General features: G+C 41.3%; 1 protein-coding gene across 1 annotated transcript in view; it reads left to right on the forward strand.

The window, feature by feature from the left end:
• ZGRF1 (zinc finger GRF-type containing 1) overlaps nt 1-15,027 on the forward strand; it is a 53,057-nt gene that overhangs the window by 13,287 nt on the left and 24,743 nt on the right. The window contains exons 9-13 of the mRNA XM_074993420.1: nt 6,064-6,153; nt 6,520-6,702; nt 8,616-8,772; nt 10,010-10,680; nt 14,275-14,413. Of these exons, the coding sequence (XP_074849521.1) occupies nt 6,064-6,153; nt 6,520-6,702; nt 8,616-8,772; nt 10,010-10,680; nt 14,275-14,413 (1,240 nt within the window). The remainder of the gene's footprint in view (nt 1-6,063; nt 6,154-6,519; nt 6,703-8,615; nt 8,773-10,009; nt 10,681-14,274; nt 14,414-15,027) is intronic.

Here is a 15,027-nt window from a genome sequence, read left to right on the forward strand (position 1 = left end):
TTTAAGGCCACATAGGACCACCAGACACATCATTACCCACACACTAGACCAGTGGTTCCCAAACTTTTAGGCATGACAGCTCTTTTGATTTTTGACAAACCCTCATGCCCCCCACCTCTTCTTTACCACTATCCAACCCCCCTTGTAACAAAAAATTCAATTTGTAATTTAAAATAAACACAATCTTGATATAAAAAGGTTACTTACAATTAAAAATAAGCACAAATAGATTTTATTGGCCCTTTGTAGGCTCCCGGTGCAGGGCCAGCTGCCCGAGTCACATGCCAGCCGTCAGAGCTCCTTGTGCTGCCAGAGCCACCCACACAAGCCCCACACTACCAGGGCTGGTTCCTGCCCATCAGCCAGCTGCCCCAGCCCTGCACTGCCAGGACCAGCCACAGGCCAGCTGCCCCAGCCACCTGCCTCAGCCCCATGGTGCCAGATCAGCCACCCACGTGCCAGCCTGAGTTGCCAAAGCCCTGCACTGCTGGGGCCAGCCACCCACCCGCCAGCCTGAGCTGCCAAAGCTCTGCGCTGCTGGGGTCAGGCATCTGCCCACCAGCCCGAGCTGCCAAAGTCCCACACTGCCAGGACCAGCTGTCCACCCACCAGCCCAAGCTGACCAAGCCCCACACTGCTGGGGCCAGCCATGCACCCACCAACCAGCCCGAGATGCACGAGCCCCGTAAGCTGGCTGCCCAAGCTCTGCGAGCTGCCCACTCAAGCCCCTCCCCTGCCCGAAAGCCAGGCACCACTAGCCCCCGACTCCTATCCCATCCTCCTCTCCGGCCTGCCTCCAACCCACACTCACTCACCTTTGCAGGAGGCAGCTAGCTCCATGTTGGTCTTTGCCGGCTGCCTACTTTTTATAGCGGCTGCTTTGGGTGACCCATGTAAAATGGCAGGGGCTGAGAGCTGGAAGCAAAGGCTCTTTCTTTGGGGAGAGGAAACTGACGGGGGGATGGGTTTTCTCATGCCCCCCCAGAATTTCTTGACACCCCCACCTGGGGGGGCATGCCCCCAAGTTTGGGAAACCATGCACTAGATCTAACAACCAAACTTAGACGATAGTATTACAGTCACAGAAGATCAGACTTGTGTGTCACAAGCAGAGACTGGGTGGGACTAAGACCCTCACAATAACAACAAGAAGTCCTGTGGCACCCTATAGACTAACATATTTTGGAGTATAAGCTGTCATGAGCAAAGACCTGCTTTATCGGATGAGAGCTTACGCTCTAAAATCTGTCAGTCTATAAGGTTCCACAGGACTTCTTGTTGTTTTTGCAGATACAGACTAACACAGCTACCCCTCTGATACTTGTCACCAATGGCAGTGAAATGACTGTAGAAGATATATCCAGACAATCCTTGCAGGTGTCCCATCCCCACTTGCTGTAGAGGAAGATAAAACCCCTCCCTCTGACAGTCTGACCTGGAGGAAGATTTCTTCCTGATCTCATGTACAGCAATCACTTAGGCACTGATCTTATGAAAAACCAGCCAGCCCAAATATCAGAGAGAGAGAGAGAGAGAGAGAGGGAGAGAGAGAATACTTGGTGCCACTACACAGGTGCTGGAACTGGGGGTGTTGCAGCACCCCCGTCTTAAAGTGGTTTAGATATATAAGTTTACAATTTGGTTCAACAGCTCTCAGCAACCCTCACTACAGAAATTTTTCCAGTACCTTTGGTGCCACTTCTGAGCCATGAGCCTCCCTGTCCAATGTCTTTCTCAAATCATGACAAACCCCAGTGCTTCAAAGAGGAGGAGATTGGAAATTAAAACAAAACAAAACAAAACAAAAAACATAAAACAAAAAGAACCCTCTCAGAATACAAAGAAGTAAAAATCCTTTCCTGACTTCTGGTCACCGACCAAAACCATGAAGCATGAGCTTTTATAAAAATAAGACAAACCAGACATGAGCCCTAGAGATTCTAATCCCTGTCACAAGCAACTCTGCCCCCATAATTCCTATTCTGAGTCAGTTCCAGAACCTCATCCACCTGAGGGTTAGAAGCTTAAATTTGCAGTCTGAATATGTTCGTTGCCAGTTTATATCTATTTATTCTCCTGTCACCATTCCCCTTTACTTAAATAGTTCTTAACCTTTCCTGATGCTTATTTTTCTGATGTGTTTATAAAGAATCATATCCCTCTCAGCTTTTTTTTTTTTTTGCTAGACTATTAACCTGACTCTTTTAGTCTCTCATAAGACAGGACGATCATGGAAATGGAAGACCTAGTAGCTGTTCTCAGCACTTGTTTGTTTAAATGCATCTTTCTAGAACAAGTATCAAAGAAGTAGCCGAGTTAGTCTGTATCTTCAAAACCAACAAGGAGTCCTGGGGCACCTTATAGCCTAACAGATATTTTGGAGCATAAGCTTTCATGGGCAAAGACCTGCTTTGTCAGATGCCGATCTGATGAAGCGGGTCTTTGCCCATGAAAGCATATGCTCCAAAACATCTGTTAGTCTGTAAGGTGCCACAGGACTTCTTGTTGTCTTTCTAGAACAGTTGTTTTCAACCTATGTTCCACAGACCACTAGGGTTCCTCAGATTGTCTTTAGGTGTCTATGCGTCCATTCAAAATTTGATTCACAGATGACAAAATTAAAAGTTACTGTTGTAAAACATGAATCAGCAGAATGGTACACAGTATTCCAAATGAGGTCTTAAGTGTTGTACAATGGCATTAAGACTTCTCTGTCTGCTGGAATTGCCTCACTTGGTACATCATGTTGCAATCAAGATATAGAGCCAGGTCTCTATCCTCTGTTGCTTCCAACTCATGAGCACCCAGTTTATATCAGAAATTCTTATGATTAGACACTCCCCCCCACAGTACATGATCTAGCATTTTGTACTATATTATTGAGATTAAGAATTTGACTTTCATATGATACATCCAGAGTTATGTTAGACACCATAAAAGTGGCATGTCTTCAGAAAGATAAGACAGCCCCTGGCCAGTGCCTAGGATTAGGAAGAAACTTCTCTTTTGTGTAGGTTATTCAGTAACTGTTTCTTATACTATCAAAACAAAAAGTCAAGTAGCACTTTAAAGACTAGCAAAATGGTTTATTAGGTGAGCTTTCATGGGACAACCCACTTCTTCAGACCATCGCCAGACCAGAACAGACTCAATATTTAAGGCACAGAGAACCAAAAACAGTAAGCAAGGAGGACAAATCAGAAAAAAGATAATCAAGGTGAGCAAATCAGAGAGTGGAGGGGTTGGGGGGGAAGGTCAAGAATTAGACTGAGCCATTTCTGGAGGAAGGACACAGAACTTGTTCCATGCAGTGTGGCCTACTGAGTTTAATTTTTAAATAAGAAAGTAATACTTTCAAATTTTCTTGTAAAATTACTTGGAACTTCTGCTCTATTAGAGTTTATCTAGGGTATTTTAGGAAAACAAACTGTTTCTATTTTTTTCTACATACAGTCTACAAAATGCATGACTCTCTACTTTGAAATAATTTTTTATACCATGAACTCTATTTTGTGTTTTGTGTTTGTGTTCAGTTTAGAGTGGAAACTAGACCCCTGATCTATTTCATATGGGAGAATTAAGCACAAAAGAGAATTGTAGTTTTTATTTGCGCAGATGTCATTGCATCTGCCAGGTAACCAGTGTGAATGAACCACTCAAACCTTTACAGATTGATATATTTTTAAAAGTAAGAGTGGCTGAAATATATGTTCTTTATAGCATATTTCTTTGTTTTACCATTCTAAGTATATTAGGCCCAAGCCTGAGAATACTAATATTGTGTTTCACATTCAGACACTTGTTTATTTTATATTAGTCAGTTGGACTACTCACATGCTTAAAAATACACAGTTGACTTTGGGTCCCTTAGTTTTGGTGCGCTGTGATCATCAGTATTAGTTAACAGTTCTGCCCCTGACTCATAATTACTTAACAATCCAACCAAATAAATCATACTCTTTGTTTCAACCCCAAACAGTGGAGTAGTCTACAATTCCAGAATTTTCAGTATTTTTAAAATGTTTTGCATTTTGTATTATCTTTATCATGCTGTGCTATCATTTCAGAGTAGACCCATTACACATATACATACATTCTCACATGCTTCCGATTTTTTATATGTACTGTTTAAAAAAACAATTATTCCATCATTCTTATTTGTCTTTGATGGCTAACCACATGACCTTGTTCATGTAATCTTCCTCATTCACACCCTATTGTTCTGTTGTTTACATTACCTGAAACTAGATTGTAAAGCATGCAGCAGCAAATTTATATTGTCCATTTGTAGTGGGAAGTGCCTGACATACTGAGCACTGTAAAAGTATCCTCTGTTAAAGTTCTAGTTCATCTGTGAAGAAAGTAACTAGAGTTTTACCCAAGTAAGGAGTGCAGGATTGGGCATATAAGTGAGTATGTTCAATATTGTTTAGAAAATACAATGGGAAAATTGAAAAGCAAAATACAATTTTTAAAATAGTAAAAGAATCTCTTAGTGGAGCAGATAAAGTGTTAAGTACATTTACTGCCTACTTCCATTGCTATTTTTTCCCTCTTTACCTGTTGCTATTATCACTGGCATTTTGTTCTTGTTTCTGTTTCCAAAGTCTTTGAAAAATTTCATGGATTTAACATTTCTCATACAGCTTTGTAGGATACTTTACTAAGAGCTGTACAGCTTGGATTGAGGCTCATGATCAGACTGTGTGAGGACATTTCTTTGGTGCCTACCTGCATTATGTCGATTTCATCTAGCATCAATGCCTTTGTGTGCGTGCGTGCGTGCGCGCTGATACTTAGCTGGCTCCCCACACCCAGCCAGTCCCATGGCTCAGGCTACTGAGGTCCTGGTGCGACTCAGTACTGGCACAAAACAAGCACTGGCTAGGACAATTATTAGCACTTCGCTTTAACCCCAAACAATTAGAATTTTGTCATGTTCTTCCCACTGTCAGAAATAGACACTTTCTTCTGTTTCTCCTCACGTGAGTTGTGTCTTGTGGCCCCGTGTAACCTGTGGCCACTCTCTTGGCTGTTTCTGACTTCTAAACAGTGGGCATGTTACAGGGTTCTCCAACATATAGACATATCAGCTGCCAGAAAAACCTACAACCTATCTTATATCATGATGCCATGCTCCAGAAGGCCCTGGGGTTACAGGCCTGTTCTTTACTATAGACAACCTCCCAACCTTATGAGGATTCTCACTAGCAACCACAGGCTATACCACGATACTACTAATCCTGGAACTTTTCCTTGCAACAAGCCCCATTGCCAATTTTGTCCACATGTCTATTCTGCAGATACCATCACTGGACCTAACCACGTTAATTACAGAATCATGGGTACATTCTCCTGTTCTTCAGCGAACATCATATATGCCGTCATGTGCCAACAATGCCCACACATCATGTATATGCAACAGGTTGAAAACATTCTGACAAAGAATGAATGGACATAGAACAGACATAAAAAAAACTCCGGGTACACAAACCTATCAGCCAGCACTTTAATGGCATGGGCCATTCTGTTAAAGACCTGAAAGTCTGCATTCTATTAAAGAGGGACTAACCTTCCCTCTTTAACATTCATATTCAAATTTGACACATTAACATGTGGTTTGAACAGTGACAGCAATTATCTGACTATTATAAGGACTCTTTTACATACTTTGATGTCTTATCTAACTCTTAACTTTCCCACCCCACCCTCACCCACCTCCTGCGTCCCTCTGCTCTTCTGATTTGCCAACCTTGATAATTTTTGGACCTCTGTGCTTTATATATTGAGTCTGTTCCGGAAAGGCTATGATCTGAAGAAGTGAGTCTGTCCCATGAAAGCTCATCACCTCATACATTTTTTTTTTAGTCTTTAAAGTGCTACATGACCACTTTTTTGTTTTGACAGAGAGATCTTGGCATCTATATTCAGGTCAAATGTTAAACTCAGAACTTTTCCCATTAAGGTTTTGATGTCAAGCCAGAATAGATTCTCTGCTGCAAAATTGACTACAGAATAACCGATCATGCTATGACTAATTTGTTCTTGCTGCTTTCTATCCAGCAGTCTTCTGTGAACAATGATTTAGAGAAATCTGTTGTCACTCCCTGGCCTGGTACTACAGCTAAGAGAATCTTTGACTACCAATCAAAGGTACAGTCTAAGGTGTTCTAGTGCTAACAATGTTGTATATATCTTTTAAATATAAGATAATGGTTAAACATTTTCAACAGAATGCTGAGTAAAGTTTTCAAAGTAACCAAAAATATTTACTAAATATTCATCTTATGCCTCCCAACTTCTTCGCATTATAGCCTTTCAAGATGCAGTTTAGTATGAATTGCAAATTCATACTTCAGTAAATGAGAGAGAAGCTGGTCACGGTTTTGAGTTAATGCTTGCCATGTACCTCATTGTTTTTCCTTTATATTTCCGAAGACTGTGTTTCAGACTATAGATTGTTTCTAAGCAGTTTTTGCTTTCATTTAATAACTAAGAATATCACAATATGTTGAATAGCCAGTTGAATTTCGAGGGTACCAGGTGCAAGGATCAGCAGCTAGCGAGTTAATGATGAGACTGCCCTACTCACAGCTAGGATGGAATCAATATCCAGGCACTGTTGAGCATGAGAGACTGACAACAGACTATTTATTATCACCCCGGCTTTCAAGCAGTTCTATTGGGACTGGTTTAATACAGGTAAAATATAAGTTTGTTCTAGTTACCGTTCCTCAGTCTAATCCTAGGAAACATCATGTGAAAATAATATGAGGAGAACTAGTTGTTAAATCCCCAGATATATATCAAAATCACTAAGAACTGAAAAAAGTTAGTTTGTGTTCAGAGTTTGCTCATTAATGATTTGTCTTAAGCAGTTACCCTACAAGTCTTTACTTTGCTGAAGGCCTTGTTTGTATAAGAGTTTATAAAACTATTTGATTTTATTCCAGTTAGTGTCTCTGACCAGTGGAACACACACATTTGTAACAAGAGATATTGAATACATTCTTCATAGAGGAAAGCAACCAGGACCTTTCACAAATTACTCATTTGGTTGGGTAGGGGGCAGTAGTTTAAACATTCTGTTCTGGTTTGTTCTTGACAGTGGCATCTGTAACTGCTCAGTCATGTTACAATATACCATGTTTTTTCCCCCCAAACAATGCCCTTTAAACCCATCCCTCGTTTAATGAGTACTTTACTTATGAGTACTTGCTAAAATGAGGAACATATATACCTACCTTTATTCACTATATGAGTGAACTTCCCCCACTTATATGAGCGGAGTCCCTGGCTGGGGGGCTGGGGAGACCCACAGCCCTGCGGCTGGCTCAGCTCCAGCCTTCAGGTTCTTGGCTGGGTCGGGAAGACCCGCAGCTGAAGCCTTCCCCCCCCTCCCCTTCCCTCAGACATGCAGCTGTCTGACAGCCCTTTGTCTGGGGGAAGAGAGGGAGAAGGCTCTTAGCCTGGTTTCCTTTCCTGCAATAGCGGGAATGTGAAACTGAGCAGCCATGAGCTGATCAGTTTCCCAGCCCCACAAGCCATGGGGAGACTGGGACCAGCCTGCCCCTGGTTCCGAGCTCCTGCCACTTTGGGAGCCAGGAAACTGATCAGCCCTGCTGGTTGCTGGCTCCACTCCCCTTGCAAGAAAATTTGAGTTGTGCAGATGTTGCAGGAACAACCCCTGGGTAGTTCCAGGGTTTACTGTATTAGACTCCCCTGCCCATCTTGCAGAGCTCACCCTTGGCCAGGTTTTAACTGCCTTCCATGGTCCCAGGCCACCCTCCACCTTAGACTGCCCCCCAGCAGCCACAAACCACCACCAGCCTTAAAGCTCCCCCAGCATCCTCTAACTGCCCCCAGATTTATACCCCCCCAGCAGCCCCAAACTGCCCCCAGCATTAGACTCTCCCTGCAGCCCCAAACTTCCCCCTGCAGCCCCAAACTTCTCCCAGTCTTAGACCTCCCCTGCATCCCTCAACCGCCCCAGCCTTAGACCCTCCTCCTCCTCCCGCAGCCTCTTCATTGGGGCTGCTAGGCTGGGTGGCTCCCCCAGCCCTACTGCTCCCCTCAATTAACTCAAGTGTTAAGGTTTCAGCACCTAGGCATATGGTAATTGCTATCTCTAGTGACAGAGTTAACTGCTGGAGATGGCAGCTATCACTATTGATAGATACCTGCCTGAGGCAGCAGTATTAAGAAACTGCAAATGGCTTCTTTAACAGCCACATGCAGCTGGAAATTGCCCAGCTGGCAACCTTTAATAAATCTAATGGGACCCATGTTTGGGTCCCGACCCATAGGGTGGAAATCCCTGCTCTACATACATGCATTACATCCTATTTCTGGTGCCAAACTATTCAAATACATCAGAAAAGTACCTAAACTCAACTGGTTTATGTCAAGTTACAAGCCCTTGGAAACAATTGTGCTTGTATAGCGAGGGATGAGTGTACTGAAGAAACTAGGAGAAAGCCATTTGTGTCTTATTTCAAGAACTGCATCATTGCTAGTACAAAATGTAAAATGTATGTCTTTCCATTTAAAATACAAATTGGAATTTTGAAAGGTGAATATTTTATCAGCTTTAATCAAGTTGGTCTTTTCTGAAGTCCCCAGACTCAAGATGTCTTCCAGAAGATGGTCTGAACTTTATTACAGAAATTAATTTTCAAAAGAAATCTGACTTTATTGAAAGCATAGAAGAACAAGAGTCCCTGATATCCAGATGTTTACCAAGCAATAAAGAAAACTCAGAATGCTTCTTCAGTGAGAAAAATATTCTTTGTAATTATAGATTGTTACTTTTACCTGCACAGCCTTGAAGTTCTGTGATGCAGAATAAATTCTGTTGCATAAAATACTCTACTGTACACTTGATCTTGAAATATACTGAGTGCTTCCTGGAAAACATCAAGCTCCTTCACCACCTATATCTTTCAGGTTTCATGTATATGTTTGTTTGTAGTTGTAAATAGCAATTAGCTAGATTATCCTGCCAGCATAGGAAAATTAATTAGGGCAATATTGTATTTGGGGTTTTTTCCTGGAACAGTATTTTTTCCCTTCAGAACCCTGAAGCAATCAAAAGCCTTCTAGAAGCCATTGAAAAGATCTGAAAGCCGAGCTCTCAACTTTAGTAATTTGTCTTATTGGGCTGCTTTTAAAATTTCTTCCAGTCTACTTTTAGTGACCCTACTTACCCCTGGCCTATTATTTCTTCTCGTATTGAATTTGAGCAAAAGGATTATTGTAATACCACAGTCTTTTCACATGGGACAGTAGTAACTTTGTGGTTTTATTTCTTGTTAAATGCTAATGCTGAATCTGATTTTTTGAAAGCACACAGCTGACCCAGCCACTAGTTCCACATATTTATTAGTAGCTGCCAGAATGCTGAAACAAGTTTTACAAAATACAGTTTTACTTCAGTAGGACTCCTCTAAATATCTGTTCAAAATAGGAATTTAAACTGAGTAAAAAAATCACATTTGAAATGACTATTACATACATTGTCATAAGGAGGAGGGAGAAAACTTGTTCTTCTTGGCCTCTGAGGATAGAAAAAGAGGCAATGGACTTAAACTGCAGCAAGGGAGGTTTAGGTTGGACATTAGGAAAAAGTTCCTAACTGTCAGGGTGGTCAAACAGTGGAATAAATTGCCAAGGGAGGTTGTGGAATCGCCATCGCTGGTGATATTTAAGAACAGGTTAGATAGATGTCTATCAGGGATGGTTTAGACAGTACTTGGTCCCACTGTGAGGGCAGGGGGCTGGACTTGATGGCCTCTCGCGGTCCCTTCCAGTCTTAGTATTCTATGATTCTATGCTGGCATTTAGTCTGATACTCTTTAGAGAATGTAGGGCTTGCTGCCAAGAGGACAGACAAGGTGAAGTCAAGATGCACAAGGAAGGTGTAATGTTTTGCTTATTCTGTGCGTCTAAGATAAAAATAGGGTCTGAGGGATTGGTGTAGCAGATTACTAACGACATATTTGCCTTCTAGGAACAGAAGAATCTTGCTGTTCAGGAGACAGCAACCTCCAAAGCCTCCAGTCCACAGTTAGAACAAGAACTCCACATATCACTCTTCCTGCCACTGAGGAGATTCTTGACTCTCAAGTTTATTCAGGTGTAACTGACTGTGAGAATCAGCAATCCTTTGATTCTCCAATAGTCAACTTTTATGGCAAGTCAGCAGTGTTTCCTGTCTGTGCTTTTGGGCCTGAGGACAGGAACTATGAAACCTCTGCACCTGTAGAGCACTCGAAAGAAAGACAAGGGAAGTTTATAGAGCCAGTGTTTTCAAATGGAACTTCAAAAAACAGACAAAGCAAGTGGCTGAAATATCACAACACAGCTCAGTGTGATTTGATAACTCAAAACAGAGGTGATGTGAAAATGACCGATGACTTCTGTGCTGAGAATGTCTTTGGAATGCCACTTCCTGACACTAGAGAGAGTGAGAGGGATGCTGTGAATAAAAGCCTTCCAGACTCTGTTCATGTGCAAATGATAAAAGGCATACTTGATAAATATGGCAGAAATTTTAGCAGCCAAGATTCTATTTCAGAAGGAAAGATACTTTCTCTGCACTTAAACCAGATTCCTAGCGCTGAAGAAACACAAAAAGCATTGGGTCAGGTGACTCACTGTCGTCTAATAGTAGAGGCTCAGGTGCGTAACTATTCAAGTCGACTGTGTACACTTAATACATGTTTGCCCCACTGGCAATTCATGCTGGCTGTGCTGTCCAATGCAAGCCTTGTCAAAAAACATCATCCTTGCAAAACAAGTCATGACAATTCACCATTCCAGTCACACAAAATCCACAGGTATGGGTAAGTAGATGTAGAAGACCAATGACCTGAATTTTTCATTTAAAATATTAAAAAAGCTGACATGTAAAAATTTGCCAGGCTGAATGGTGACACATTACTTGTTGATAGTCTGCTCAATAAACTGTTTTTCTGACTGTGTGTGTCAGATCTCCTTTGGGATGTTTCAGCAAAATGTAGAACTATTTTCCGTATTCGTGCTCACAGTAACAGCATATGGTACATACATTTTTATTGTGGTAATTGCTTTATGACTACTTCTGTTTCATTGGTTGCCAAATAGACTTGTATGCTCTGATTTTTGATGCCAGGGAGTTGATAGGAAGGTTGTGATGTTGACTTTTGTTTAGAATTGGCAATGCCAGGGCTGGCCCACCTGAGCATGAGAAGGAGCCGGAATTTATCAGTGTATATTGCCACAAAGCCACAGTAATAGGTCAGCGGCTCCACCATCAGCTCCCACCCACTGCCAATTAGCACTTACGTCTCCCACCCTGTGCCTCCTCCGCATGGTGATCTGCTGTTTCACAGCATGCAGTAGGTTCTACAGAAGGAAGGAGGAGAGAGGATATGGCAGGCTCAGAAGTGGGGGCAGGAAGGAGCGGGACTTGGGGAATTACAGAATCATAGAACTGTAAAGGGACCCTGAGATGTCATCAAGTCCAGTCTCCTGCACTCATGACAAAACCAATCATCATCATCTAGACCCGTGGTGTCCAACTAGTTCTGAAGCAATAACCAATATAGTGGCTACTGCTGTAGAGAACTAGCCACATTATTCAGAAAATACTTATTGTCAAGCCAACTAGCCAACTCAACTGGCAAAACAGCCATGTTTGGCTAGTGGTTAATGTGTTGAACACTATAGATCTAGACCATAAGGGGCAGAGTGGGGGCAGGGCCTGGGGCAGAGCTGGGGGTTGAGCAGCAAGCACCCTTAACACACTGGAAAGTTGGCACCTGTGGCTCGAACCCCAGAGTTGGCACCTACGCAAGGAGCCACATATGAACTTCTGAAGAGCCACAGGTTGTCCACTCCTGAGCAAGGCCACTTCCAATAATTGGGTATTCTGAGTTTTCAATCTGAATTATTGTGCACTACAAATATCAGGTGGAAATAGATAGCTCTATAGGCAAATGATGTTTAGATGTACCTATATTTCCTTCAAAACAAAAAGCAGTCAAGTAGCACTTTAAAGACTAGCAAAATGGTTTATTAGGTGAGCTTTCGTGGGACAGACCCACTTCTTCAGACCATAGCCAGACCAGAAGGTTCTGTCCCACGAAAGCTCACCTAATAAACCATTTTGCTAGTCTTTAAAGTGCTACTTGACTGCTTTTTGTTTTGATAGTGTATAAACTAGCACGGCTTCCTCTTTGTTACTATATTTCCTTATGCATGAACATATCAATGTTGCACATAGAAGACTTCAGTGCATTTCAGGTGGTCTTTATGAACATTGTCTCCAAATTTTTTAGGTTTTGTTTGTCCTCAAAATGTATATGCAAATCCATGTTGCTCTCTTCAGAAAATGAACCACTTTCAGTTTATCAAGTTAATATTCTGAAGGGAAAATTAACTAACCAATAGATTACAGTTGATTTTCATATTTTGCAATCTGTGTTTAGTGACAGTCAACTTAAAGAAAACAAAACACACACTTAACCTACTACTGTAGTAAGTGGCAGCTAAGGTCACTATAAATATGAGATTCCATCTGTTAAAGAAAACAAACCAACTTGTTTTTATTTTAGCTACATACTACTGTCAAATGCACGGTAAGTGTCATAGTCTCAGAGAGGTAACCATGTTAGTCCGTATCTTCACAAAACAAAAAAAAGCAGTCCTGTAGCACCTTAAACACTAACAATGCTATTTATTAGGTGATGAGCTTTAGTGGGAAAGACCCACTTCCTCAGCTTGAGGAAGCAGCTAGATGGGGGAAGACATTGTGGTGGGGGATGGAGAAGAGAGGTGGGGGGGGAAACCTTGGCAAGTGTCCAAACTTTTCACGTTTGATACTTATCACCATGGACTCAAAGATCTCAATTATCTTACATATTACAAGGACAGTTTCCCCTCCTTTGATATTCACAGTGATGGCAGACATCCCACTTAATAGACACTTGCAGAGGTTTTTTTACCTCTCCGCCTCCTTCCTTCCCTCCATCTGCAGCTGTTTCCTCAAATTTTTTTCGCTGCTTTTTTTTTCCTTCCAGTTCTTTTTCTCTCAGTTACTCTCCAGATCTGAAGAAGTGGGTCTTTCCCACAAATGCTCATCACCTCATAAATAATAGTGTTTGTCTTTAAGGTACTACAGTACTGCTTTTTTTTTGTTTAGTACGTTTCATAGTTTCCCCTGTATGATTAGTCATTTTCTTCCTTTCACATAGCGGTGGCAGAGGGAGGGAGGGATACTGGGGAAAATGGAGAAGTGAGATTTAAAAATTTATTTAAGTTGACAGTATTTCTTTAAGTCAATATTTCATGTGTATAGCTTGAGGATTATAGTGTACGTGGTTCATATCAATGAGAATGTTATGGCTTGAAAAATGTTATTTCAAAATGCAGTAGTTAAATTTCATAACTGTTCTTGTATTTTATCATTAGAAGCACACCAGTCATACATAGAATAAATAAGAGCTTGGGAAACACAAGGAGATGTGTTTCAGTTAAGAACACAAAGTAGTTTCCAAAACAACAGACGTGGATTGAACAGGGAAAGGAGGGCACCAAAACAGAAGTCTTTGGCCATGTCTAGATGAGAAGCCTCTGTTGACAGAAATCTTTTTCAGAAGGGATTTCCTCTCGACAGATCACATCTACACATAAAAGCAGATCGAAAGAGCAATCTGCTGTGTTGACAGAGAGCAGCCAGTCTGCCTGGCCCTCTCTCAATAGAATGGTTGACAGGAAGCTCTGCAAACAGGGCTGCCCAATGAACCAGAAGCCCTGTCTGTCGACAAAAGGGCCCCAGAGCGTCTACACTACTTTATGAGTGAAACTACGTTGCTGCATTACAGAAATGGTTCTAATTATGAATTGGGGAGAATTCATCCATGCGCTAAGGCCTGCCACGGTACCTATGTATCACTTAAATTCCACTAAAGCTCTCAAAACTTAGATTGTGCATAACTTTGTACAGACTCTCAATGGAGGTGTGAATTTCACTTTGTTTAGCATGCTGATAGTGAACATGGTAGTATTGAAAGTGCTGTCCAAAGCCTCTGTATTGCAAATGCGTATGTGCTTGTCATTACACATGCTTGCAGTCCCAGCAAAGTGAATCAGACAGCTTTTCTTCTGCATGTCAATCAGGAATCAAAAATTCCTTCCATTAGTTATTACTTTTTTCTTAAAAGGTGATCAGGATTTAGCAAGTATTTTTAATGCCTCGTGGTTTTTGTTTTTGTTTTTTTTAATACTTTGCAGGACCTCTCTCTGTCTGAGCTCTCTTTTCCCAGTGGAGATAAAGTAAAATGTACTAATCTTCCCAAAAGGCAAACTTACATACCTACTGTGTTTCAGTCGCATATTCATTACAAGCAGATTTTTACAGCTGCTTTGACAGGTATAGTTTCAAAACATATGTCAGCCATAATAAATTAATAAGTTGTGAACTTTTTAATTTCTAAACGTTTTCACAGACTGAAAAAGTGATATGTTACATGTGTTAGATTTGTATCTGCTTTGACTCTTGACTGGTTCCCTGCCCACGTATCTCAGTTCTGACTTGTATACTTTGTTATCATTGAAAATATTCGGCTTCTCTGCCTATTCACTTCTTGACTATTCAAAGAACGTCATATGCATTGTAGTGATAAATGTAGCTTGCTCAACGTGCTGCATTTTCATGGTGGGGAAGAGCAAGGAACAGTAAATTTCTATCTGGTTTGAAAGTATCTTAGTTACTTTGACAATGAGTTAAAACCAATAGCTATGTTTATTTATTTATTTTTTTTCAAAAACTCCTCTGTGCTGTTGTCTTTCCCAAGACCTATATATCACATAAGTCCCAGGTCAAGATTTGTACATACTTTTTCAAGTACAATCATTTTAATATGCAGATACTTCAATTTACACATGGGATATCTGAAAATAAGGTTGTTGGAACTAAATAACTCATGTCATTTCTAAACTGTTCACCCTCAAAGAAGATGTCACATTTATAGGACAGGTATAGAT

Source organism: Carettochelys insculpta, chromosome 4, assembly GCF_033958435.1.
Source record: "Carettochelys insculpta isolate YL-2023 chromosome 4, ASM3395843v1, whole genome shotgun sequence".
Classification (NCBI taxonomy): Eukaryota; Metazoa; Chordata; order Testudines; family Carettochelyidae; genus Carettochelys; species Carettochelys insculpta.